Source organism: Aspergillus brasiliensis (assembly GCF_001889945.1).
Source record: "Aspergillus brasiliensis CBS 101740 unplaced genomic scaffold ASPBRscaffold_2, whole genome shotgun sequence".
In the NCBI taxonomy this organism is placed as follows: Eukaryota; Fungi; Ascomycota; class Eurotiomycetes; order Eurotiales; family Aspergillaceae; genus Aspergillus; species Aspergillus brasiliensis.
In genome coordinates this window covers 3,787,471-3,811,859 of record NW_027137443.1, presented here as the reverse complement: position 1 = coordinate 3,811,859, position 24,389 = coordinate 3,787,471, and the positions used below count along the sequence as shown (strand labels likewise).

Sequence of the window (24,389 nt, the reverse complement as noted above, 5' to 3'; positions counted from 1 at the left end):
AATGTGGCAGGTTTTGGCAAGTGCCCCAGAGGCTGTCCAGTGCTTTGAAACTTGCCACGATATGTTAAACGAATGAGTGTAAAGTGCTGATATTGGGCCCGTGGTGATTGGTTCTTGGCCCGCCCACGCGATAAGGGCTTCCCCAGAGCCTGGAAGATAAAATGTTGCGCGATCCGATGATATCCGGCTTCCCGACATCCCACTCTCCATCAAAAGAAAGCTCCAACATGGATGCACCACGAGCACCGGTAAAACATGCCAGAGTGTATCAGGTGCGTCAAAACGTCAAAGGCTGAATGCCATAAAGCCCTATTCTTGCGCTAACCGCTAAACAACGGTGCAAAAGGCTTGTGAGCCTTGCCGCTTGAAGAAGGTCAAGTGCAACCTGGGCTCTGTCGACAGTCCAGCGGACCCACCCTGTGCACGGTGTAGGCGCGAAGGGAAAGAGTGTATTTTTACAGCCACGAGGAAGAGAGTATTGCCAGATGCAGATTCGCACTCTTTCCTCCTCCGAAACAAGAGGCGAAAGCATACCGCGGGCTCGCCCGACTCAGCTCCTCCAAGGCACGATAGTGACACTGCCCGACCCCAGGGTGAAGACTCGACCCAGAATGATAGCACACAGGATGACCATCGCACTGACTCGGTAAGCTGGGCCTTCCTAACCGACTGCCCCAGATGTGAATATGCTAATGAAGGTGACAGCCGGCTATCCGAGCCAGATCTTCAGAGGACCTGGTGCACGATGTGGCGTATACAGAGGAAGACGCGCTGAAACTACTTTACCGAGCTGGAACTACTAGTACAGTCAGAGATGTACACAGCCCCAGATTACAACGTGACGGCAAGCCCAGCGCAGATCAAAACCAATCAACATCTCCTAATGTCCCTGATCTCTCGGTCGGGAGGGAGCAAGCACTCGAAGCTTGGTCACATGTACGTTTCATCCGCGACGGTCTATTCTCAGCGGAGGAAGCTCTCTTCTACATCGAGTTTTTCTATGAACATCTCGAGCCATTTACTCCAATATTGTCGGTTGACTTCAGGCCCCCGAAGAAACATCAAGAGCTCATCGAAGACAATCCGATCCTCGCTCTCACGATGCTAATGCTCGCCTCTCGTTACTCGGATCTGCCAGGCTCAGGCCACGTGTCTCGGCGCTATATCATCCATGATCGCCTCTGGGATGCCTTGCAAACAATGATAATGCGAATATTCTGGGCGCAGGATTCCTGTTCCAGCGCGACGTTGCAAAACAAATCAAACGGTCTCCGGACCTTGGGGACATCTGAAGCTCTGCTTATCCTGACAGAATGGCACCCGCGGTCACTTCATTTCCCCGTCGGAGGAGATGGAGCTCATATCTTGACAAACAAGCCGATGTTGAGCAGCAACTCCTTCACAGATAAGAACCCGGTATTTTGGCTTGAATGGTCCTGGCGTTCTGATCGTTTCTGCTGGTCCCTTCTCGGGATGGCCTACACACTGGCCTTTGAGCTAGGACTGTTTGATGACTGTGATGATACGACCTTGGGAGCCCGCGAAACGACCAATCGAAGTTGGGAGAACCCGGAATTTAAGAAACGAGCATATCGAATCCGACAATACTTATGGATATCTTCTACTCAAATGTCGGGAAGGCTAGGTAGGTCTGAAAGCTGCGGCAGGCCGCTAGGGATGAGACTGATTCGATGAATTAGGCTGGAAATATATCGCCCCATATAATCTACCCGAAGGCCCGGAGCTTATGATGGATGATACCACTAGGATGTGGACCGGGCTTGCAACTCTGATGAGGAAGGGTAATGAGCTCCTCTTCAAGTCTCGGCAGCACACCAAGCACATCATCCAGAATGGTCTCTACATTGGCCTGTTATATACATTTCAGACAAGCCTTCAAGAGTGGCAAGAGGAGTTTGCCAAAGCCAAGGGTAAGCACCCCAAACTCTCTTATGATAAGTAAGTGGAAGGGTGGTAGAAAATAAGTCACATTGCTAACCCATCTTAGTAACTCGACACATGCGCATAATGCTTGCCATTGACTTCAATTTTATGCGGGTATATTTCAATAGCCTAGCCGCCCAGGCTATCGTTGAGAGCAAACGTAATGGAAATACACGGCTACGTCGAAGTAATGAGGATTGTGTGACGGAGATAATTGACGGTGCAAGGTCCATCCTAGAGCATGTTCTGCAAGATCTCCTTCCAGATGGAAGCCTGAAGTTCATTCCCATACGCACCTACTTTCGGGTCTTAACAGCCACACTGTTTCTACTCAAGGTAAATACACGACATCCGACCCTCCTACCGGTCCACTACTAACGCCCTTTAGACTGATCATTTGGATGTGGCCGCCTCGACACGTCACGAGTCATCTTTGTCATTAATTGCGCGGGTCGGTGACGCCTTCCAGACATGCTCGCCAGATGATGCTCATCTAAGTTCAAGATGGGGCCTCCTTCTCACCACTTTGTCTTCTACGCATAATGGCCACTCAATAAAGGCTCATAAGGTGGCGGCTCAACAGGGGAATGATAATAACGCGGAGCAAAACAAAGCATCATCCAATACGCAAGTGATCAATGAAAGAGCCGGCAGTCACGCCATCGAGATTCAAGATAATCCTTTTTTAGAGAACTCGGACACGTTAGACTGGCTACTGTTTCCCGCAGGCTTTATGGATAGCGCCCCTTCGGATGGAAGTTTTGAAGCGGTGCAACCGGCATGGGATATGATGAACCAAGGCATGGATCTCGGAATGCATTTCCCTGAGTTCCCATAGAGATTTTGGAACCTACATAAAAGATAGAAGCACTGACACAGTTTACCGACTGGCGTGGCCACTTATAGTGACCTGTGGAGTAATATAGGGACCTGTGAATGTCTCATTGCAGTTAACTAATTGTGCCACTCTCATCTTGTTCATCTAATATACTGTACTGTCACCACCTCCTACACCTCCTGTAAATATACAAGAACCTCCTACACTCTGGTCCTCCCTTTCTCCTTTCTTTCCCCCCTCAATGCTCCTCCCAGATTTTGCACTCATCCCATCGCATCCCTATCGCGGCCCTCCTTCCTCCTCAGGCGCTTTTTTCTCATCGGAAATTCACTACTACACCCTTGTTTCCCGGCCCTTCCATCTCTAGAAGTTCTAGAGAGGCACCCAGCCGTGCCCCCTTGCCCCCTCTTCCATCAGCTCTAACTGGCCGTTCAGCTGAATCAGCTTTTTCCCATCTGTTTTTGCCATCTTTCTTTAGTGGATGTATGTCTAGCTTCACCCTCAAGCCTATACTGTCAGATAATGCCATGCTTGCGTACTTGGGACCTTACTTTATTAGCCAGTTTTCTCAGGTACTATCCATCTACCCTTCGGGTTTCCCTAATCTAGGGACCGAAGAGCGTGATGCTCCAAATAGTTTTAATATTAAATGGTGAGTATAACTTATTCTAATTTCTTCCACTATCTACTAATTTTTTTTATATCGCTTTTTTTCTGGCCGTCATCCCAAACGCGATATTAATCCCCAGTGGTCTTGGTATACGATTAGATTATTAAAATAATAATATAATTATATTTTGGAGAATTATATTGAATAAGATAAATATTTCATATATAGCTCTGCTAGTTATCTATTATTATTATTATTATTCACGATCACTATCACTACCACGGTATGTTACTATAACTGATAATATAGTATTAATATATAGTTCTACTAAATCAACGATTTTATTATTCTGTTTCAGGATAGTTCTACCCTCACATACCACTGCCGCATGTACCTGACGGAAGAACTTCAGGATTAATAGAACCATGTAGGACAATAATAATCAACTTCTGATCGAGCCACAACATCGTTCGTGGTTTGTAAATATATATAAATTTGTATGCGGTGTGGTCAGGCGGCAGAGCGGCTTCCTCAGACTTCTTGCTGAGAACTATATTCGCAATCTTACACGCCTCCGTAGTATCTAAGGTTAACCCAAATAATTTGGAAGGATTATGACGCGGACCATTCACGTGTTGCTTTGTCGAGATATTGCTATGTAGTATAGACATATTTGCGGGCGCTAGCGGACGCTAGCGGACAACGGTGGATTTGATCCGACACCATAGTTAAATTGCGGGAACTGGACCGACCGTATGATAATGGTCATGGTACAGATTCGAGCATCATTTCCGGTCGGAACCTTGCAAAAACAGATATAAATACAGAGCAATGGGTCTTGGGCACCTAGGTTTCCAGCAAAACCAGGGCATACATGCGATATACTTTCTTCTTTTTCAACTCAATTGATTAAAGTTTGCTCATCGTACCTAATATTGATCTCATATATAGAGCAAGCCATGCCTAACAATACCTTTTCTGTGGATGCATTGCCAGACCTATCCGGCAAACTCTACGTCGTCACAGGCGGGAATGCCGGCATGTTCGTACTCCATCGCTGCTGATTGGGTATTGCGAAGAGTTAGTTAACAACTTAGCAGAGGAAAAACGACTGTTGCTGGTCTAGCTAGCCGTGGGGCAAGGGTTTATATGGGTGCGAGGAGCGCAGAGAAAGCTGAGACTGCTATTACAGATCTCAAACGAGAGCTTGGAAATCCACGGGCTGATATCATTTTCTTGAAACTCGACCTTACAGATTTTAAGTCTGTTGTCGAGGCAGCTCGGGAGTTGAGAAGGTTTGTCTTCCTACCATTAACCCAGGATATGACGTGTGGAAGTGACAAACATACCCACTTCCTATAGTAAAGAGACTGCTCTACATGGACTCATCAATAATGCTGGTATTATGGGCGTGCCATTTTCACGAACGAAAGATGGGTACGAAATCCAGTTTCAGGTATTCCCAGCGTTATCATATACACATGCTCTGGTTTGGTTGCCAACTAATGATTGTTGATTTATACAGACAAACTACCTCTCGCACTGGCTCTTCACCTATCATCTCCTGCCACTACTGCAATCAACAGCTTTGCCACAGCCAGGGACCGCGCGTATCGTAAATGTCACATCGGATGGCCACGAGAGATTCAGGGTGAAGGAAGGAATCCGGCTGGGGGATCCAAACTTGGAATCTGAGTCTGCAATGGTCAGATACGGACATTCAAAGCTGGCAAATATACTCCATACGAGGCAGTTGAACGCCATGTATGGGCCGAACGGGAAGAAACCGTCGGGTATAATAGTAGCTGCGGTCCATCCAGGGCATATTGACACGTGAGTCGTTACTGTCATTCCTTTCTTTGTTTCCGTTCGCTGTTGCTTTATACACAGGTAAACATGGAGGGCTATATATAAAGACGAGGATGGACAGGTAGCTGATACCTTCGACAGAAATCTCAACAAACAGGCTACCGGCATGGCACCAGCCGCTGTTTTACGCATCATGACCCCAATCATGAAATGCACTGGGATCCTAGATCACAAGGCCAAAGGGGCATTATCATCGCTATTTGCGATTGCAGACGCGAACTTCACTGAATCTGGTGCTTACATCGTTCCATATGCTAAAATTGGAAAACCGAGCCAGATGGCTCAAGATGATGAGTTGGCAGAGAGACTGTGGAAGTGGACTTTCGAGATGTTTCAGGAAAGGGGCGATTTGTAGTCTGCTTGAATGATCGTTGCTTTCAGCCAATTGGTGTCTAAATGGTCTGTCAGGCTGATGGATGATGGTTATTATATAAATTGAAGTATATGATTCAGATTGGACTTTTCTTTGTGAACGGTATCAATCGAGATGAGTAAAAGGCACACTTCATGATATTCAGATACAAGTTGGATCGTAACACTAGTTCATCTGCCGTAGGTCAATATCGTCGCCTGCCGAATGTATTGGACTTTGCCTCCGCACTCGATATTTTCGTCCCAATAATTCATTTAAAGCAAAAGTCAAGTAAAGATCACCTATAATGCTGATTGATGGAAAACCAGTTTGTAGCAAGATGCGAAAGAGGATAAGCCAGCCTTATTTATAATAAATATATATTTATTCTTTTGAACAGGAACCACTGAGTAATTAGTAAGACAGATTATATATATAATATCTAGGAACAAAGCTTGTATACTACAGTATATAAATTTTTCTAACAGGCTGTGACAAGGAGAGACCCAGTCATATAAGAATTAGCAAAGTGTACTAGAAATATTTGTGTCTTTTTTTTTTTTTTCCTTTACTTTTTCTTTTTTTGCAACCGGGAATCGCCCGTTGGGAACGTTGGGAAATCGGGCACTGTCGAGACGCGAGGTGGTAGAGCGCCTATTATTGCAGACATGAAATACGGTTGCTGTTGCGTTGGCATTCAAAACCTCATGACCATATGTGTACGTAGTCACCAATGTCGCTTCGAAGATCAGGGTTGATACTTGAATCCCTGCAGTGGCTGTGGGCATCCGAGATCCGGGCAGCCGGCCTTAGCTAAATCCCGGAGCTTAAAACCGGGAGCTTAAATCCGATACTGGGTACTGTCTGCCGACCACGTACGTATATCAATCTGACAAAGAACATCAACTTCCCAGAAAACGACAGGCATCACAATATCCCATCATGGATTCCAAACTCGTTATTCTCGTCACTGGCGGCAACCAGGGTCTAGGCCATGAAGCTCTCAAAGTCCTGGCTCGAACCAATAAATATCATCTTGTCGTCGCCGCTCGCTCTCAGTCAAAGGCCGACGAGGCCGTCAAGGTCATCGCTTCTGAGACTGGTGCAGACCCTGCAGACTTGACGGCGGTCGTTATCGACTTGTGTAGCGACGAGACTATCTTCGCCGCAGCCAAAGTGGTTGAAGAGAAATTCGGCCATCTCGATGTGCTGGTCAACAATGCGGGTATTAACCGCTCCCCCAAACCCAATGCTACCCTCCGTGAAGACTTCCGGGCTGTCTTTGAAACCAACGTCTTTGGTGTGGCCGTTATGAATCAGACATTTCTTCCACTCATCCGCAAATCACCATACTCTCAGCGCCGGATTGTGACAGTCACCAGCGGACTTGGAATGTTCGGCGTCGCTCTGACGGAGAGCTCTCCCTACAATGCGTGGAACTACAAGTTTCCCGTGTACCGCAGTAGCAAGTCTGCTACGAACATGATCTCGGCTGTTGATATGATCGCATTACGGGAGGAAAATATCTCCACTGTTCTGGTCGAGCCAGGATACTGTCGTACGGCGTTTGGAGGATATCAGGGTCACAAGGATGCCGACGAAGGTGGGAAGGTAATCGCGCGTGCTGCTGTTGAGGGGGATAATAAAGATTTATTTCTGAAGATTGTCGACGATGAGGGAAAGCACGCCGAATTTGGCTGGTAATCATGTAGTAGTATGGTATTAGCATTGTTATGTACAGAATCACTGAATGATCTTGAAGGTCTCCATAGGAGTCGTATTTTCGAGTATTTGCTCCAATTTCAGCGTTCGCATTTTCCTACTCTAGCATTCTGCATAACCCACGTTTTCGTGATACCACAGATATCAATGAACTGAATTCCCTGGCATGAAATGAGGGCGGAATTCATCACCATTGAGAATCGAGAGGTACCTATCTGCTGCTACTTCAGCCTCATGCGTGACGATGTGCTGAAATATCATTCAAAGGATAACGAATGTCTGATTCATGAATAAAAAAGGGCTACCGTACCTGCAATATCCCATGTACCGGCGATGGCTTGCAGAGCCAGGATAATCTCAGACACCTCATGCAGCAGTTCAGGTTTACTCGTCTCGCGGTAGTACCAAAAGTAGTACTTGGCAGCCTCGTATAGACAATTGATGACTAGTGGGCTTATACTGGCATCTCCGACTTCCGCGGCCCTTATTCCACGTGCAAAGCTAGAGACAGCAGTACACACTATTCTAACGCCTGCCAATGCAATTTTCTGCATTTCGAGCTGCTCCGGAATGCCGACACCGGTCAAGTGGTCAAAATCTGAGCAGGTGTGCATATCATAAAGAAGCATCTGGGCACTATACACGACACCGACCGCTGGGTGTAGAGATCTGTCACTAATCAGAATGCTATCAGTATCACCTTGCGAGCTCGTTGGAGTCAATCCCATGGCAAATGAATGCAGAAGATAGTGAAGACGGATGCCTTCCTTGTACCAAAACTGCATATCGGATGGCTGTTCATTGATATGACGAAGAACCCGAGAAAGAAGGTCAGAGGCTTGACATAGCCGTGCGAACGATGATATTGCGTGCGATGCATCTCCTGAAACAGCAACTGAGGGGCTCACGCTCGGTTCCTGGTACTGTCAGATTGTAGAACTAGACCAGTAATTGATGATGTTTGTACCCCTTGATCCCACGAACTCTCCGTCGTGGGTAGCATATCCTCAGGATGAGCGTCATCACACGAGAAGGGTCGATCGACCATGCCAGTTGTAACGTATCTATGGTCCTACAATAAGAGACATATGACATCACCTTTAAGATAGGCTGAATGGTTACTCACCTGTCGAGAATTATGACTCCCCACCAGACACGACGGAGCTCCTCGACTTCCACCCAGGACCCTATATCGGGTGTTAGAACAATTCCAACAGAGCTGGACGTCACTGATGTCATGTCTTAAAAGTGCAATAGAAAAGCTCAGCATTGTCTTGGATCTAGGATCATCCGCTGACCTGATTCTGGGAACATTTGTGGCGCCTTTCGTCGACGATGAATCCCAAGAGCGTGCCCTAGTCTGCTACAGAGACCGGTAGATATATATGCCGCAGGATACACGCCGCTTCCGACTTCCCAGTATGCGATAAGTAGGGCTGCCTGTAAGACTTGTGGAGTTATGATTCCCAGAGATTCGACGGACGAATAGCAGCGTTTCACTTGAGCGTACAGTTCTCCGGTTCCCGAAAGACCCTGAGAAGCCGTGATAGAAAGGAGACGAATGACCAACATAAGTAAAATAAGAGCAGGATCTACGTCCTCCGCTTCGAGTGATGACTCGTGGAGACCTAGCCGGTAAGTCCTTATTTTGGATACTAGTCCGTACAATCCGTAAGCAAATAGTTAGGATCCACACGCAATGGTTGGAGTAGTGGCACGCGTACGAATTGGAAAAAGTGGATGAATCAGCGTAAAATATCGATCTAAGTGGTGGCTGATGCTACCAGGCCCCGAGTTGATAGCAACCCTCAATTCCGAGGGTATTCGGACTTGACGAATGGGCATTGAGAGACCACGCTTGCGGAACAGCCATGTATCAAGGAAGAAGAGTGCTGATGATGGATCCTGGGAAGCACCCTGGTAGATCGAAATTAGTATGGTTCTGTAGCTTCTTGTTCTATGGAACGGTTCAAGATGCTCCAAGCGACTGGTAGTAACAGACGCACATGGGAGCCACGCGTTGCCAAACCGAAATTACCCTCAAACGTCTCCGAGGGGTACTCGCAGTGCCTGTCCTTTGTCACGCAGCGATCACATTGAGGTAGTTGACGGCTACACTTTCGCTTTTGCGTAGAACACTGGACGCACGCTTGTTTGGCCAGTCTTACGTGGCTGTCACTATTGGCGGACATTTCCGTCTCTGGCCGAGAATCCGCGACTTAGTCATTCCATTTCGATGACGTTCATAGTAAGTTGTTGGTATTGGGATAACTTACTATCGTCCTCTCTGTTAATTCCCTGCCAGAGGGTTGTTGGTTGTTGATTTAGTTGAGAAGTGCTCCATCGTGATGGTGATCGCCAGTTCGAGTAACCGCCCATTGACCTATCCAATCACGTGCATAAACACCGCGTCACAGAGTTCCAAAGCTGGCCAATTAGCGTGAGGCTTGGCAGGATCCCAAGCCGGTAGTCTGAATAAGCCGGAAATTGATCGTTGAAGCGAAATATCATATCAGTCAGGCTTGCAACGTACAGGGCAGGAAGACAGAAGCGAATGGTGAAAAGTAATCTACGTAGCATATAACAATCAGCTGAGGCGTGGATTCGTGAATAAATGGACGCGCTAGGGTCCGTAGTCGGTTACCCCCTCTGGACTAGATGCTTGCTTTGCGCTGCCGGCGACTGCCGTTTGTTTCTTTCTTTCAACTGGAGGGCTCCATCTGTCATGGTTGGAAGTTTGGAACACCACCACCGTCCCCGTGCGAGGGACAACACTCGACCGCCACGTACGCCACCGGAGAGCTCGAGGGTCCGCTAGTCAATACTCCTATCCCTGGAGGATGCACACCATCATCATCTTCGACACTGTACTCCGTAGTTGCGTAGAACCTGCCAGGACTGGTGGTGGATTCATGTGTGTCAGATTTTAGTCTCGGTGTGTTCATGCCAGGCGCAATCAGGGCAAAGAGGGGTAGTACCCACCAGGCTGTAATCCCCAGAGCCCATATGGCCAATTTACGTGAACGTCTGTGAGCGGCAAAGGTGCTACCTCCGGCACATCAACAGAGCCATCGCCCATCGCCAAGGATTTGTTGGCTCTCACGAATCGGAACCTGTCGACTTGTTGTATGTGCCTATAGCGAGGCGGATCGAGCATCGTTGCTCGTTGCGGAATGCAGACCCAGTCTCCCCGGTCCACTCGCAGCCCATCAGAGAACGTGAATGGTGTCAAAGCTTTGTGGCACGCGGTGACTATCAAGTGGACTGTTAGCATGCGACACCACTGAATCCTGAGTCTCCGGCGCTGGAGTGACATCGCGGCTCAAAGCCTCCACGTGCTGGCACCAGAGTTAGTACAGCGAATGGATCCGCGCAAAAAGCTATCCAGCAGTGGCGTCGCGCCTAGGTGAGAGTAGGAGCCTTTAGGCGCAACACGGTTGACACCCTCCTGAAGCGGGTGGACGTACTCCTCATGCAAGCATAAATCCTCGATCGCGTACGTCGCTAGCGAGAGCTGAGTTAGTCGGCAAACCTTTCGTGGAACACCTTGTCGCTGAGATATGAACAGGTCAAAGCAAAGGAACATGCTCCGGACACGTCAAGCATACCATTGCCAACTGATGCACCGACGCCAACCAGACTGCGATAATCTCACCCACCATTCGTGCGGTGGTCCATGGGGATACGAGTTCCGCCCGGAACGATTCAGCCCCAAGGGCGGTCGAAGTTTGACACGGAGCGATAACTGGAGGCCGTTTGGCGGCGGGACTACCATGTGTCCTGGCAGGTATGTGCGGAAACGGTTTGTTATGTTGTTTGTTACGTCGTTGTTGCGCCGCTTTGATGTCGGGTTGGTAGATAAGCGTGTTCCTTAGGCGAAGGATGGGAAGCCGGTGTTAGGGATTATGTCAATTAAGGAAGGCGATGGTGTTTGTGTGCGGGTTAGCGAGAGGGTTGTTGTTGATTAAGAGGTGGTGAGCTTTTCGTTATCGAATGTATTGAAGTGGATATATATATCATAGATTGGGACAACTTGCGATTTAGTTTATACGGGTTTTCTTTTAAGCTGAATGCCTAGTTGCACTGCAGCTACTAAAGCACATATCCCTTCATTTACTAAATGCATGGCATCTGCCACGTATCGATGGCTATCGCTCCTTACTCCGCCAACTAATGCCATTGTCGGCACTATTTAACATCAAAAGACTATTATACTGGAGAATAGGGCGAACGCTTAGTACTATAGGCCTTTAAGATGGTTACAGTAGTATTTTACCAACCCCTTCCAGCTCGGTAACTCTCGGCGTCGGATCCGGGTCTACCGGATTACGCTGTTAGCAAGAAAAGAGAGAACGGGTTCCGGGACTATCGGGTTCCGAGAGAGAGTTTATAGGAAGAGCACGCCGAACTTCTGAAAAAGTGGCATTCTACCCTTGAAGAAAAATACTAAGTCACTCTCAACACCTAAACACTATGGCATCAAAGGACCCAACCAGGGGATTTAGACTGACGCATGTCGGCCTTCGTGTTACGGATATCAACAGATCCGTTGCGTTCTACACGGGTGCTTTCGGTATGAAGGAATTAGGCCGCATGGAATTGGACACGACCACAGTTGTTTTCCTCGGTTATCCTGATGCAGCAAACCCACAAACGCCACTCTTCGCAAGGGAAGGTGTGCTAGAACTGGTTTGCCCAAAGGTAAGGGTACTTCCTTGGAGATTCTCATCGGCTTCTGGCAAGACTGTGGCTGACCCTGCCTCCAAAAGTCCCACAAAGGCATGGCGGACTCAAGTCACTATTCGGATTTTCGATGCGTCAAGCTGGCAATCGGCGTCCCGGACATGGCAAAGGCCATGGATTCTATCAGAAGTCACAATGTTAGAATACTCAAAGAAGCTGGCGTGACTCAGGGTTCAGAGGTGGTGTCTACGTTTTTGGGTTGCGATATGCCCGACAAGGGATTTGACAGGCCGTTGTGGGAAGCCACCGTGGCTGTCCCTTTTGTGGAAGACCCAGATGGATATCTCATTGAAATAATCCCATATTGAGCTATATTCTGCTTTGTTCGTAGCAGTGTCATATAACAGCATTCTGCACGGAATACCGGAACGTGTTGTCTTACAAATGAGTGTATATCTTGACGTGATGTGTGAACATCATGGCGTCTATGGCAATGGCTTGGATATTACTAGTTCTTCCATATCTACAAAGTATTCTGTTGTCCTCGCCATTACCTATAATCCACAGCCCGTTCTAAGTGACAAGTGCTCCGATAATATGCCATACTAATTCCCAAGCATAGCCTTGGCCAAAGGCTCATTTTACTGGATTACTGCGGAACTGTTCTCTTCCTGCTCCATAGAACGAAAGACTTCAGCGACGCGATAGAAAGACTCCTTCGGTACCCAGGGAGGCATATCCTTAGATCGTGAGTCCTTCTTAGGAAAGGTCTTTACCAGGGAAAAAGACATCATGTCCAGATCCTTCGCCCCTTTCCCTGCCGGCATGCAAGGGAATGAAAACACGAATATGAAGGCCGCATCAACCCCTGCATTGTTGAGAAGCTCAAGCTGCGTCCCGACATAATCAGCCTGTTCCTTCTCACGCCGAGTCGGAACAATATCGTTCTCAAAGATGCCAGTGCCGTCTGGATTTGTGCCTTTCAAGAGTGCGAACCCGCCGTCTCCGCGCTCTGCTGCTCCCTCGTACGCGCAGCAGCCAACTTCTAAAACAGCGAGAGGCTTTCCAATCCTGTACCGGTCCAGACACGAGACATACTTCTCCGCAGTCTCTCCTCGGCGATAATAGTCTATGCCAACAATGTCAAAAAGATTCCAGTCCACGACTTCCCAGGAGCCAGCTGAATATGTGATCATTCCTCCGAACTGGGAACGAATCACCTCAACGAAAGACCGCAACACCTCATTCAACTCGACAGACTTGTCACGTAGAGCCGGAGGAATATCCTCGATCAGATGGCCGCTGGGAAACTGACGGCCGAGAAACATTGCACGGTCGTTGAAAGAATCTCCAGGAAAAACACCTTTGCTGAAGATGGTGTATTCGCAGCCGGCGATAAAGACCAAATCAATGCCTTCATTGCGTAATATTTCTGCAGTTTTTGCCGCCTCATCGAAGTATGCGCGTGTCTCCTCGATGGTTGCATTCATCTTCCACGGATTGAAAAACACCTTTAGTCCCATCGAGTGCGCTGACTGCGCCGCGATTTGCAATCGAGTTATTTCCTCTCCTTCAATTCGGACGGCGTTGGCATGCAACCCGTTGGCGATTGCTCTCATGTCATATTCGACTAGAGCAGGATCGAATGGCTCGACGGAGAATCCAGTGCCACTGAAATTGAGGCCGACGTCGTAGACAACGCCGCGATACTTCATGGTAGCGAACTTGAGGGAGAGGACTGATAATCGCAGAAATGTCTGCGGGCTCACAGGGTATGCAAGAACGATCATGTATAATAGAGCATGAGACAAGAAACCAGAGGCATGTAAATAGTCAAGTATATATGGCTCCCGAAGGTGTCTCCACAGCTCGGAATGCGCACTCTTGGCGCCCCGAGTGTCCGGCCATGGCTCGAAATTTCATCGAACCTGCAAGCCTGCACTTTCGGCAACGGCGTCGGGCGGGTTCTAAAACTCCGGACTTGCACCCTTTGACAATTTCACCACCATCGGGCCTGCACTTACCCTCCTCGAATTGCATTGAGAGCGTCTATAAATACCGGTGTCATGATGTCATTGAGACCTGCGGACACCGATTGCGGACCCACTAGCCAAGCAGCAGGGAGAGAAGGCGGCCTGGATCCGCAGTGTAATGGACCAGACAAGAATGAGATTATGGTGAAAGAGAGGGTGGCCGTATGCGAACATTTCCTTAATCGCGTCGCATATGATTTTGATGCTGACATCCACAGTGTGATCGTTGCCGTCAGCGGAAGGTACGATCCTTCCATTTACCTTCAGCGCAATTCGAATCGTTCCCATGTGAGGTGTATCCGAGGTACTGACTTGCGAGCCGGCTTTATAGACCAAGTGTAATCGCGTTAATCCGTGCTCGCATTGTACTAAGGCAGAAGCGGAGTGTACATTTAGACTGGCTCACAAAGCCAAAGAAAAGCGGCAACGGGTCCTGATCTCGAGTGTATAGTGAGTTATTCCCCTAGAGTACATTTGTCTAGATATTAAATAGATCATCAGTGAAAGGCGACTTGAGCATATTTCGAACAGAATTGAGGAGCTCTACGGAATCATAGGGCAACTTAGAGATGAGCGCCGTAACGGTGATAGTACCCTTATGGCCCCAGCTGGATCACTAGCACCGTCGTATACATCACTCCAATCTGGCAGTCCTCAAGTGCTCACCAATGCTCCAGCTCCAGCGGAAGGGATCGAGGCCGCATTGTTTATCCATGTCATTTGCGCAGCAAGGGCTCTTGAAATCGCTGTGATGAATGACCCCTACTCCCAGGCTATTGACGACATAACTTCGGCATTGAATACTTTGCGGAGCGCGGTCAACGTCCAAAAGCAGCACAATGAGACGCTAGAACGCCCACTTTCATTTCGGAAAGTTTTGCCTTCCGGACTCAGTCTCCGAGACTTACCTATCCCTCCCCTGGATAAAATCATGGCATGCCTCAGGATCACTCAAGGTGCATTTCTCTTTTCCAAACTATGCTGCACTCGCTCTAATAATCATACTCCAGAGCGATCACCGAGCGAGATTTACTGGCCGTTCGAATTTGGATCTCTGGGAGAGTTCACCAATTACGTGATCAGAGCTTGCACACCCGGTCCGATTAGTGATATGGAACTGATCATAGTCCACTACGTTCTTTATTCGCTCTTCACCCAATGTTCGATTAGTGCTGATGACGAGACACTCCGACAGGACTATGATGCGCAAGCTTTGACGTGCAGAGAGAGCCTCGATACTATTTTATCAAGCCTTTCTTTCCACGTTGATACCGATATCGACTCTATCTGTGCTTTGTACATGGCGGTGCGTCTTTCAATCCTAGTAGCATGCATTCCCCGCAGTATTAATTCGCATTTCCCAGCATATAGTCCCTTCGTTGTCTGCACCTGGGGAAGGTGTCCACAGCCTGGACGTATATCTCAAGAGCATCACTTATGTGCCTCGCCCTGGGGTTGCATAGCAGTTACTCCATGGTAACGGAACAAGACAACGCAGTGCAGCGAAAGATGTATCTTTTCTGGGCCGTGTACGCCCTGGAGAAAGCTGTGGCCTTACGGGTTGGCACGCCATCAACTATTAAAGACCAGGATATTACCATCCCACGACTCACTTTAGACCGCAAAATGACCTCCCTAGCATATAACCGGCTGCCTGACTGGATCGATTTCGCTAGCCTCTACGGTCGCTTGTACGATGGCCTGTATAGCCCGACGGCGCTGACAAAACCGATTTCCGTTCGTGTGTCTCGTACCAGTGCACTAGCTTCTGAACTGGAGCGGATGATAGCGGCGAGGGCCACATACTATGTAAGTATTTAAAACGACTTTCGCAGTGCTCCCAACAGAAGTGAGAATACGGAATCAGCTCGTGGACACTATGACTAACCTTCCTTCTCAGAGTCGGCCAGACCTGTGGAGTAGCCATGTGCTGGATCTAACCTTTTCACGGTTCCTGATACATGCCAACAGAGCTATGGAATACTCAACCCTGGCCTCCATATACCGAGGAATGCCAACAGAGAGTCGTTCTGGTATAATACCGTGTACGCAATGCACCACTGCTGCTCGGATATCACTTGAAGAAACCGAAGCCATCATTGCCATGCTCTCAGACTCAGCAAAATGGCCGACTGGTCTTCACGAATGGGTCAATGAGGTTCTTCTCCTAGCGCCATTTGTCCCTCTCACAATCCTAGTGTGCAATGTTATTAATACTGCTGACCTCGCGGACCTGGGCCGCTTGAAGGGAGTAGTTGACGGTCTCCAGTCTCTGGCACAATCACCGCGCTATGCCAGCTGTAATAGGCAGCTGCGTATTTTCAAGCCACTATTTGATGTTGCAGCTCGTTACGTTGAAGCAAAGACAAGCCGAGAATCAACGGACGCGATTAGCAGTCTAGTCGCTAATCCCCCTACCGATGTGTACGTTGATTATGACACCTGGTTAAGGGATGAATTCTCTCCTGTCTCGTCTCTACCACTATGAAATATGTCACCACTCGAGTTGCCCCCCGCTCCAGCAGTTACTTCACATGATCAGACTCCAAAACATGGTCTGCGTGACCTAACAAATTAAGGTTCCATCTCTTTGATTTTGCAAAAGGATTCATCCTCTATTGCAGACCCGCAATACGTCAAGGGCACCCTGAGGACATTGTATGCTATACGGCGGATAAGTGCGAGACCGCCTTGCGTGGAGGCTATCCAGTATTAAACAGGTCGCTTGGCTTGGTCTTCCGAGCGTGTCATTCACACCTGTTTTTCTCTCTGAAGCCGCCAGGATACTGCCTGCCGAAGTCGTAAAAACCGATTGAGCCTCTTACGATAACTTCCCACAGAAATATCTCTCCACCAAACAACGGATATGGTGCACCTCCACAGAAACCCACAACCAGCGCTACTTTAATCTTTGGGTAGCGAATCCTCAGGCTTGATGTTACGCTGGCTGCACCTCATTCCCCAATACCAGGCATATGGCAAATGACCACACTATGGTTCTATTTTTTCCATTAACATATGCACTGCCATCGCCAGGCTCTTTCCTGTAATCTTCACCCAACCGGTCGAACCTTTCGTCGAAAGGCTCCTCAACCGCCTTGTCTTCGAGGGTCAGCATACAAACAATTATGATCGGAGATTGACCTCGACTTGATGAACCCATCTAGGCAAGTTGAATGCAACAAAGTCTGACTGTTTCGAAAAGAGCAATGGTCAGGCTTGAATTCCACAATTCAAGTGATATGTAGAACTGAAGAGGAGCCAAATCCTAATCACCAATGACACAAGCAACTTCACTTTGCGGGAGGATATTAGGACTTTATGTTCATAGATAAAGATCTCATAGCTTCACCCTTTCCGAAATTAAACAGAGCTACTCCCGAGTACTGAGCTGAGTGAAGGCTATGATATGATCATGGTGAGAGAATGAATCCTCAGGCAATGATTGGCTTGCCAGGAGTTTCTAGAGCTCCAAGGGTGCCTCTGGACACGACCATCCGGGGCAGGCCGACCCTTCAAGCCCCTGAAGAAGTAACAGGCTACGTGCGACATGTTGAACAGAACTATCAATTTGGAAGTAACTGCTCAAATGGGATCCACAGAAGTACAGAATGAGCCTAGCAGCAAATAACAAGGCATCCAGAGCTTCATTCAAGTTCCCAAGTAGTATCCAGGGCGACTGTAGCTACTCCGGAAGTGACTCAGACAGTTTGAACTCCCGCGTCTACCCACACGCACTTTTACAAGTAAGGGATGAAGCCACTGAAAATCTACGCGTCATTTGGGGGCGGCCACATCGGACCGAAGACGCTGGATTGAGAATCCAGGCCGACCATGATGATATTGGTATGGTCGACGATACAATTAGCATGGATGCTGAGCAAAGAGAAATGAGCGAACAATGGCAGCCTGCAGTCTAACCACAATCGTATCGGCATCACAAAGTTAGCCAGACAGAGTACTAAATACTATATACCCTCAATTCTGAGCCAGCTCCAGGCAGGATCTTCGAGTGACAGGCTTAGCACTACCGACACCACATTCCCTGACACACAAGAGAGCAAGCGGCACTTGACCAAGACAATACTATTTGAGTAAGTAAAAGTAACTGAAGTTACTGGTGCATGCTCAAGGAACACGTTGGTGATCTGTTTCGGAGCGTAGAGAACTATATCTCTGACTTGGTAGGATTTGCCCATTACAGTCATTCATACTGTAGTGCGCCGCGTTGTTGCAAGTATACGGAAAATAGGCGCGCTTACTGCGCTTTTTAATCTGCTTCTAGGTTGACGATCTTCAGCTAAGTTGTTGGGCGTGCCATTCAAGCTGTTCTTCATTGGTTTATTGCGATCAGGCGTCCAATGTTCAGTCGTGTGAGTGAAAGACGTCATCCCGAATCTTTCAACCGCTATCACTTCTAAAACTCAACACTCTCCCATTTACTCCTGTTCCAATGTGTATTATACCTTGGGATTAAAATCAAACGCGAGGCGGTATGAAGATCCTTATTGTGGGTGCAGGTCTTGGCGGCCTCGCGGCTGCGTACTGCTTTGCCAAGGATGGCCACCATGTCCAGGGAAGTAGACAACCCCTGTATTTGGTTTCTATCTAATAACAAACCTATACAGGTCTTTGAGAAGCGAGATAAATTATCCCCGAAGGGGAGTGGACTGATGATTCGCCCGGGCGCGTCTCGCATTCTTCATTCCTGGGGTCTTGGACACGCCATTGAACAGGCTGCTGACACCTGTCTCCCGTTCTCCATCCGAGACCTGAAGACCGGGAAGGATAAGATACCTGCTTTACCAGCATCTCTCACCGAGTCTCCAAATTGGGGCATTCATCGACCCATTCTGCAGGATATTTTCTACGAACAGGCCATGAAAGTCGGGGCCGAGATTATCTTCAGCAGTCTCGTCGAAGACTTCTCGGACGAACCGGACCAAAGTCCAAACCTGCAATTTCGAGGGGGGAAAACAATAGCAGGCGATCTCATCATCATTTCCGACGGAATTCGATCACGCCTGCGTCCTAAAGTATTGTCTGACATATCCGCGGGCTGGTCGGTGGATCCGCAAGTCAGCGATTCGGTATTCTACGGCGTGACAGTGCGACAGAAAGAGCTACAATCAAATGTTGACGCTGCCTTATTGCTACAACAAGTCGAGCCGTGTGTTTGGGTAGGCGATGAACGTTTTGTTGTCGGTCGGAAGCCTAGAAAAAGTGAGTTTTGGAGCGGATTGTTTGGCCTCAAACATGATGATGGGCAAGCGAGTATGTGGAGCGAGGTATGCTAAAAGTCCTATGCAATCGATCGATCATGATAAACTGAATAGCGACAAGGATGGGGATATTACCTTGGTAAGGCAGCGTTTTGAGGGAATATGCCCTTCACTTTCTGCGGTTCTCAACCTGGCGACCAAGTGCGACAGATGGAAAATTGCCCAAATGCCAAATCTTCCCCGTTGGACGAGTAGAACTGGCAGAACCATCCTATTGGGTGACTCGGCTCATGCAATGGAGCCCAATGCAGCCCAGGTCAGCCTCACGTCGGTACTTGCAGGATAATTGAGAGCTATCCGCAACCAGAGTCTCACGCTAACCTTCTTTAAACAGGGGTTATCACAGATTATCGAGGATATTGGGGTATTACAATTATTGCTTCTGTCCCTTCCTTATTTGGATGTATCGGTGATAAGTAGATTTTGGGAGGATATCAGAAAGCCTCGAGTTGAACGCATCAAATCCTATGCTGTTTGGAACACGAGAAGGTTTCTCGGGCACAAAGATCGTCCAGCCTCGCGTCAGACATATTCAAATGCCGACTGGGATTCCATTAGAAATGTCAAACCAGATTCCACTGCGGATTTCACAAGCCCTGCATTTTTCAAGTGGGCCCATGACTATGATGCCGTTGAAGAAGTAAGTCTGTGTCCCCTCGGCTCGGGTGCATTTCCTGCCCATAGAAAGGAGAATGAATATGAGAACGATCAATCATGCGAGATCACTAACAGAACGACAGACCAGAAAATACCTGGGGAAAATCAGCAGCGCAAGCTCCAGATTATAAAGGTTTCCTGTGATATATACTACCCGAAATGGCACAGAAGCACAAACCTTCATGGTACAGTATAGCTGACTCTCACTTGTTGCCCACTCTGCCCAATCCAACAGGAACTGTGACAACAGCCTATTGTTCGGGAAAGGGGTGTATTCTCCAGTGAATACTTAGACTGGGGAGAAGGCAGAGAAGGGAAAAGTGATGGACGTGCCTTGCTTTCCCTAGAATCGGTTCCTCAACCCTGGCAGAGAAACACCGGATATGTCCATCCATGGAGTAGAGACTGTGTGACGGGTGGCTTGCAAGGCCATGGTGCGGAAAAGTTCAATGGTTCTGATTCATCACTCATCTTTGTTTGATATAACAACGCCTGGGGTATCACTGAAACACGCAAATTTGCTCTGGAACATAAGGAATACATATCCGTAGTACCGGTGGTGTCTGCGGAATTTGACAGGGTTAGCCGGACCATGATCTTGTGGTCCTTGTGGAGTTAAAGTTTACTCACAATACAAGATATTCGATTTTCTGGTTCCAGTATCCTTCTGGTTATGGTCATGCGAGTGATACTGCTTTGGCGTTATTCTTCTTTACCGGAGGCTTATCTTTCCATTCTTCTTCAGGGATGTAGTTGGCAACATACCCCGCTCACAGGTGATTGTCTATCCAAGGCGCAATGTTTCATGTGTTTACTGCGAGTTTGTGGGATTTTGAGGCGTTCGGGGCCATATTCGTTGCTCCAACGGTGAAGCACCTGCATAGCTAGCATCTTACTAGCCAGCTCAATTAGGTATAAGAATATGAATTGGATTGAATTGAATTGAATGCATGGAAAGTTTTCCTCACCGTGACAGATCTCTACGGTCAGATCTATGTAGCACGAGATATCAATTACAGCTAAACAATACTCGTACTCGTTAGAACAAGATAGAACAATCGACGTTAAACAGATTCCCGCAAAAAGCTTTACTATGTGTGATCGTCTTCCACGCCCCGACAATCATACCCACACAAGCAGTGTATACTAGATCACCCAACTGAGTGGCATACTCAATTTCTGTCAGAAGACGTAAACCCCATTGAGCTAGGCAAAGAATATTGGTTACTTCCGTGGTGACTAGTATAACTGAATTTAGGTAACTTAGTGTGATAACCACATCGGCTACCTGCAGTGAATCGTCCAAATGAAGCTCATAAGCGATGCGCGCTCTCAGCTGCTAGTTATACACGAACAGATAGTTTGGTGGCAATATATCAGAGGACTACAGGGGTTTTAGTATTTCAAAATGGCTGCCAAGACTACAATTAAAACTCCCATGGCAATCCTCCAGCAATATAGTAGATTTCAGAGTACACTAGGCTCCCGGGGAGAGAGCTTCACATGAACTTGAGGAGGTGAAACTGAATGCCCTAGCGCCAAACCAATTACTCCTAGTAGGGTCAGACATCATAAGACCCATAGCTTAAGGTGTGCAATGGCCTTGACTTACCACACGCAGGTCTTCCGCCCGCATTTCCAGTCTTCTTTGATTCCACATTGTTACCACGACCAAGGTCGTCACACCCAGAATGGATGACAATGGTCCGCTATAATGAAACAGTCAGCACCGCCTATGCCCAGCCTTGTTCGCCGTTGCCAACTCACTCCTATAACACTTTCAGGCCCTATTAGCTTGATAAGTTTGTCTTCCATTGACCCCACCGAGGTCCCCTCTGAATCAGTCCGAAAGTTTCCAAGATCTCCTACGTGGCGGTCCAGATCGGTAGGAGCGCCGTGTGTCTTCCCGAATGGGTTGACTATAAGGCTCCCTGTTAGCATTGCCAGGTTATTGGAAGGTTAAAAGCAAAAGGACGCACAATGAGGTCCCGCAGAGGTGCATCCGTTAGTATTGTCGCCGAATTCATGGATGTGGAAACCTCTTTCACTATTTGGGTCATTTCCTCGGATGTTCCATGTGATGGTAGTTGGTGCTATCTCATCGTACTGTTCAAAGGTAACAGTCCCGTGTACATTGGAATCACCCCGGACCGTTGCAACTAGTCATATTAGCATCATTTAGCGCCCACGCCTAAGTATCTTTGGAAACGAACTTGCTTTGACCATAATGCTCTGTGAACAGGTTATAGTGGCGAGAGATGAAATAACAGGCCGAGAACCGTGGACCTTAGCGGATAGCACATGGGCGAAATATATATATATATCTACATACTTGTAACAAATGACGTGCAAGAATACATCGCAAGTTGAGAGTTGCACAATGATGCCGGCAGAGTGGTGGGGCTGGCTGCGGATATTGCGGGTATTTTGAAGGTGGTGTCTGGGGGGAATATTCCCCAATGTCGTCACATCCAGTTATGCTGGGGTGGCCACATTTTGAACCCTGGAAACTGGGATGCCAAGAAAAAGGGACCAATACGGCTTGGCTACATTTTCACCATGGTAAATAATACAAATACCTTTCCATTGAAGATAATTCATCCGGTATAGTTAACTTCCCTTGGCTGCAAAAATAATTTTTCACGAGTCGATATCTGCGCTTATTGACAGTATTGTGCAACCCCCACTTACCGGAAACTATGTCGGAGCCGCGATCAATTCATCAGCTTTATCCTTGGACGCAATCCCCCCTTATAGTATCAGCTCCTATGCGAGATGTTTCCGGGCCAGCACTAGCAGTTGCGGTATCGGGAGCTGGTGGACTCGGCTTCATAGCTGGAGGTGATGACGTCTCAAATCTGGAAGCCAAGCTTATTGAGGCCCAGGAACTGATTGTAGCACACAAAGCTCGCGAAGCCTCACCGGACAAAAGTCGCTTACTCCTCCACGAGGATTCGACTCTCCCAGTCGGTGTAGGAGTTATCAACTGGGGAGCTGACCTTGACCGCGCACTATCACTGATTGTGAAATATCGCCCTTGCGCAGTCTGGCTTTTCGCACCAACCACAAGTGCCGCAGACCAGATACCATGGGTTGAGAACATCCGGGAAAGAACAGATGGCGAGGTGTCTATCTGGGTTCAGGTCGGCAATGTTGAAGATGCAATGGATGCAGTCGCTCAACTCAGACCAGATGTCCTCGTGGCCCAAGGAAGCGATGGCGGCGGCCATGGTCTTGCCAACTCCGCCAGTGTTCTCGCTCTTGTGCCTGAATTGATTGACCAGCTTAACACGACCAGGCCCGGGATGAAGTCGCCGGCCCCTGTCCCCAAGATCGTTGCTGCAGGAGGCATTGTTGACGGACGCGGTGCAGCCGCAGCCTTTACTCTTGGAGCAGAGGCAATTGCCATGGGTACACGTTTTCTCGCCTCCTTCGAGGCGAACATCCCGAAGGATTATCAGAAGGCCGTGGTCACGACAGGTGACGGCGGTCTGAATACTGCTCGTGCTCACATTTTCGATTCCGCACGGGGGACATCAAAGTGGCCAACTAAGTACCTGCCACGTGGTATCTTGAACCGTACATATACCGACTTTAAAGATGGCAAGGTCACGGAGCCCGCGAGCTACAATCAATATCACGAGGCTTTGTCACATGAGAAGGAAAAATACGGTCCGGATGGCAAGATTGATACTTTTGTTGGGACAGCCGTGGGGCTGGTGAAAGAAGTAATGCCAGCTGCTGACATCGTTCGGAGGATAGTGTGGGAAACAGAGAGTATCTTAAGATCTGATCGCTTGTCTAAGCTATGAGGGTTTAGTGCTTGGAGTATTGTCAGGAGCTCTATGTATCGAGGCATTTCCCATCTTTTCTGTGGTTACCTAGCTGTGCAATATTCAATGTCAAGTTGTCGACGACGATAATTAATCTGGTAATCTCGACACCACGTAAAAATACTACGTATGGTGAAGTGATATAGACCCAGGGGACAGTGAGCGGACCCTGTGGCTGCACGTGCGGAAGACCACATAGTGGGCTGATGGGGAAAGCCTGGTACGCTTTTCATGCATTACGTATACCAACTGCTAGGCATATCATATATGTTAGAATATGTCGTCTCTACTTTGTAGCGATCATTAAAAACGACTCCTGACGTTTGCGGATTCCTACAATTGTCACATACGCTGACTCCCGCATACTAACGCGGGTATTGCGGGAGCGTAACTCAGGGCGAGCAGGGCCACCAGCATCATAGATCCGAGGAGCGCACTGCGGATAACCAAGTCATCGAAACCTTCCATATACGGAGGCTGGCTAGTCGCCACCACAGATATGGTCTGCATCCTCAATGCTACCAATAGCGTACTTCTGTCGAATTGCCCACACGCTCAGGTCGTCT

The 24,389-nt window shown here is 48.2% G+C and overlaps 13 protein-coding genes across 13 annotated transcripts; 8 read left to right on the top strand and 5 right to left on the bottom strand.

Moving 5' to 3' along the window:
• Positions 1-226: 226 nt before the first annotated feature.
• On the top strand, positions 227-2,907 carry ASPBRDRAFT_204291 (Zn(II)2Cys6 transcription factor; the record flags this gene model as incomplete). The annotated part of the gene is made up of 6 exons (XM_067621704.1): positions 227-272; positions 347-646; positions 706-1,645; positions 1,701-1,931; positions 2,009-2,280; positions 2,333-2,907. Coding segments are annotated over 6 exons (2,239 nt in total), but the record flags the coding sequence as incomplete, so codon positions are not given.
• A 1,444-nt stretch (positions 2,908-4,351) lies between these two features.
• ASPBRDRAFT_62829 (uncharacterized protein) lies at positions 4,352-5,721 on the top strand (the record flags this gene model as incomplete). The annotated part of the gene is made up of 5 exons (XM_067628392.1): positions 4,352-4,434; positions 4,493-4,687; positions 4,755-4,848; positions 4,918-5,225; positions 5,343-5,721. The coding sequence occupies 5 exons, from the start codon at positions 4,352-4,354 to the stop codon at positions 5,614-5,616; spliced, it is 954 nt and encodes a 317-aa protein (XP_067483988.1). The 3' UTR covers positions 5,617-5,721.
• Positions 5,722-6,525: 804 nt separating this feature from the next.
• On the top strand, positions 6,526-7,423 carry ASPBRDRAFT_39205 (uncharacterized protein). The gene has a single exon (XM_067624099.1). The coding sequence runs from the start codon at positions 6,556-6,558 to the stop codon at positions 7,315-7,317; it is 762 nt and encodes a 253-aa protein (XP_067483987.1). The 5' UTR covers positions 6,526-6,555; the 3' UTR covers positions 7,318-7,423.
• ASPBRDRAFT_39200 (Zn(II)2Cys6 transcription factor) lies at positions 7,305-10,052 on the bottom strand. The gene is made up of 8 exons (XM_067624098.1): positions 9,612-10,052; positions 9,342-9,535; positions 9,060-9,252; positions 8,634-8,990; positions 8,462-8,522; positions 8,303-8,399; positions 7,646-8,252; positions 7,305-7,550 (listed from the first exon to the last, which is right to left on the bottom strand). The coding sequence occupies exons 1-8, from the start codon at positions 9,712-9,714 to the stop codon at positions 7,480-7,482; spliced, it is 1,683 nt and encodes a 560-aa protein (XP_067483986.1). The 5' UTR covers positions 9,715-10,052; the 3' UTR covers positions 7,305-7,479.
• On the bottom strand, positions 9,884-10,773 carry ASPBRDRAFT_417382 (uncharacterized protein). Its single transcript, XM_067624639.1, has 2 exons — positions 10,318-10,773; positions 9,884-10,233 (listed from the first exon to the last, which is right to left on the bottom strand). Exons 1-2 carry the CDS (start codon positions 10,649-10,651, stop codon positions 10,163-10,165), a joined length of 405 nt encoding a protein of 134 aa, XP_067483985.1. The 5' UTR covers positions 10,652-10,773; the 3' UTR covers positions 9,884-10,162.
• ASPBRDRAFT_39199 (uncharacterized protein) lies at positions 10,399-11,386 on the bottom strand. The gene is made up of 2 exons (XM_067624097.1): positions 10,904-11,386; positions 10,399-10,831 (listed from the first exon to the last, which is right to left on the bottom strand). The coding sequence occupies exons 1-2, from the start codon at positions 10,919-10,921 to the stop codon at positions 10,658-10,660; spliced, it is 192 nt and encodes a 63-aa protein (XP_067483983.1). The 5' UTR covers positions 10,922-11,386; the 3' UTR covers positions 10,399-10,657.
• ASPBRDRAFT_417343 (uncharacterized protein) lies at positions 10,750-11,295 on the top strand. Its single transcript, XM_067624638.1, has 2 exons — positions 10,750-10,831; positions 10,904-11,295. Exon 2 carries the CDS (start codon positions 10,920-10,922, stop codon positions 11,208-11,210), a length of 291 nt encoding a protein of 96 aa, XP_067483984.1. The 5' UTR covers positions 10,750-10,831; positions 10,904-10,919; the 3' UTR covers positions 11,211-11,295.
• Positions 11,387-11,808: 422 nt separating the features above from the next.
• Positions 11,809-12,386, top strand: ASPBRDRAFT_192848 (uncharacterized protein; the record flags this gene model as incomplete). Its single annotated transcript, XM_067620536.1, has 2 exons — positions 11,809-12,036; positions 12,105-12,386. 2 exons carry the CDS (start codon positions 11,809-11,811, stop codon positions 12,384-12,386), a joined length of 510 nt encoding a protein of 169 aa, XP_067483982.1.
• Positions 12,387-12,563: 177 nt separating this feature from the next.
• ASPBRDRAFT_204286 (uncharacterized protein) lies at positions 12,564-13,733 on the bottom strand (the record flags this gene model as incomplete). Its single annotated transcript, XM_067621703.1, has 1 exon — positions 12,564-13,733. The coding sequence occupies one exon, from the start codon at positions 13,731-13,733 to the stop codon at positions 12,660-12,662; it is 1,074 nt and encodes a 357-aa protein (XP_067483981.1). The 3' UTR covers positions 12,564-12,659.
• Positions 13,734-14,087: 354 nt separating this feature from the next.
• ASPBRDRAFT_204285 (putative C6 transcription factor) lies at positions 14,088-16,562 on the top strand (the record flags this gene model as incomplete). The annotated part of the gene is made up of 7 exons (XM_067621702.1): positions 14,088-14,213; positions 14,270-14,293; positions 14,383-14,501; positions 14,553-15,007; positions 15,062-15,357; positions 15,423-15,860; positions 15,952-16,562. 7 exons carry the CDS (start codon positions 14,088-14,090, stop codon positions 16,537-16,539), a joined length of 2,046 nt encoding a protein of 681 aa, XP_067483980.1. The 3' UTR covers positions 16,540-16,562.
• A 1,984-nt stretch (positions 16,563-18,546) lies between these two features.
• Positions 18,547-20,121, top strand: ASPBRDRAFT_192845 (FAD-dependent oxidoreductase; the record flags this gene model as incomplete). The annotated part of the gene is made up of 5 exons (XM_067620535.1): positions 18,547-18,621; positions 18,680-19,339; positions 19,395-19,604; positions 19,668-19,973; positions 20,074-20,121. 5 exons carry the CDS (start codon positions 18,547-18,549, stop codon positions 20,119-20,121), a joined length of 1,299 nt encoding a protein of 432 aa, XP_067483979.1.
• Positions 20,122-21,457: 1,336 nt separating this feature from the next.
• Positions 21,458-22,216, bottom strand: ASPBRDRAFT_72596 (uncharacterized protein; the record flags this gene model as incomplete). Its single annotated transcript, XM_067629176.1, has 5 exons — positions 21,458-21,543; positions 21,603-21,699; positions 21,758-21,909; positions 21,970-22,149; positions 22,204-22,216. 5 exons carry the CDS (start codon positions 22,214-22,216, stop codon positions 21,458-21,460), a joined length of 528 nt encoding a protein of 175 aa, XP_067483978.1.
• A 383-nt stretch (positions 22,217-22,599) lies between these two features.
• ASPBRDRAFT_170941 (nitronate monooxygenase) lies at positions 22,600-23,802 on the top strand (the record flags this gene model as incomplete). The annotated part of the gene is made up of 1 exon (XM_067619698.1): positions 22,600-23,802. The coding sequence occupies exon 1, from the start codon at positions 22,690-22,692 to the stop codon at positions 23,800-23,802; it is 1,113 nt and encodes a 370-aa protein (XP_067483977.1). The 5' UTR covers positions 22,600-22,689.
• Positions 23,803-24,389: the final 587 nt, after the last annotated feature.

What these genes read in the sequence shown, in the direction of transcription:
- ASPBRDRAFT_39200 (XM_067624098.1), bottom strand. Translation starts at nt 9,714, where the DNA reads ATGGGCGGTTACTCGAACTGGCGATCACCATCACGATGGAGCACTTCT. An exon ending in TGGCAACGCGTGGCTCCCAT is followed by an intron (nt 9,253 to 9,341) that starts GTGCGTCTGTTA and finishes TCGATCTACCAG; the next exon opens with GGTGCTTCCCAGGATCCATC. An exon ending in GGAGTCATAATTCTCGACAG is followed by an intron (nt 8,400 to 8,461) that starts GTGAGTAACCAT and finishes GTAGGACCATAG; the next exon opens with ATACGTTACAACTGGCATGG.
- ASPBRDRAFT_39205 (XM_067624099.1), top strand. Translation starts at nt 6,556, where the DNA reads ATGGATTCCAAACTCGTTATTCTCGTCACTGGCGGCAACCAGGGTCTA.
- ASPBRDRAFT_417382 (XM_067624639.1), bottom strand. Translation starts at nt 10,651, where the DNA reads ATGTCACTCCAGCGCCGGAGACTCAGGATTCAGTGGTGTCGCATGCTA. An exon ending in GCTCTGGGGATTACAGCCTG is followed by an intron (nt 10,234 to 10,317) that starts GTGGGTACTACC and finishes ATCCACCACCAG; the next exon opens with TCCTGGCAGGTTCTACGCAA.
- ASPBRDRAFT_417343 (XM_067624638.1), top strand. Translation starts at nt 10,920, where the DNA reads ATGCTCCGGACACGTCAAGCATACCATTGCCAACTGATGCACCGACGC.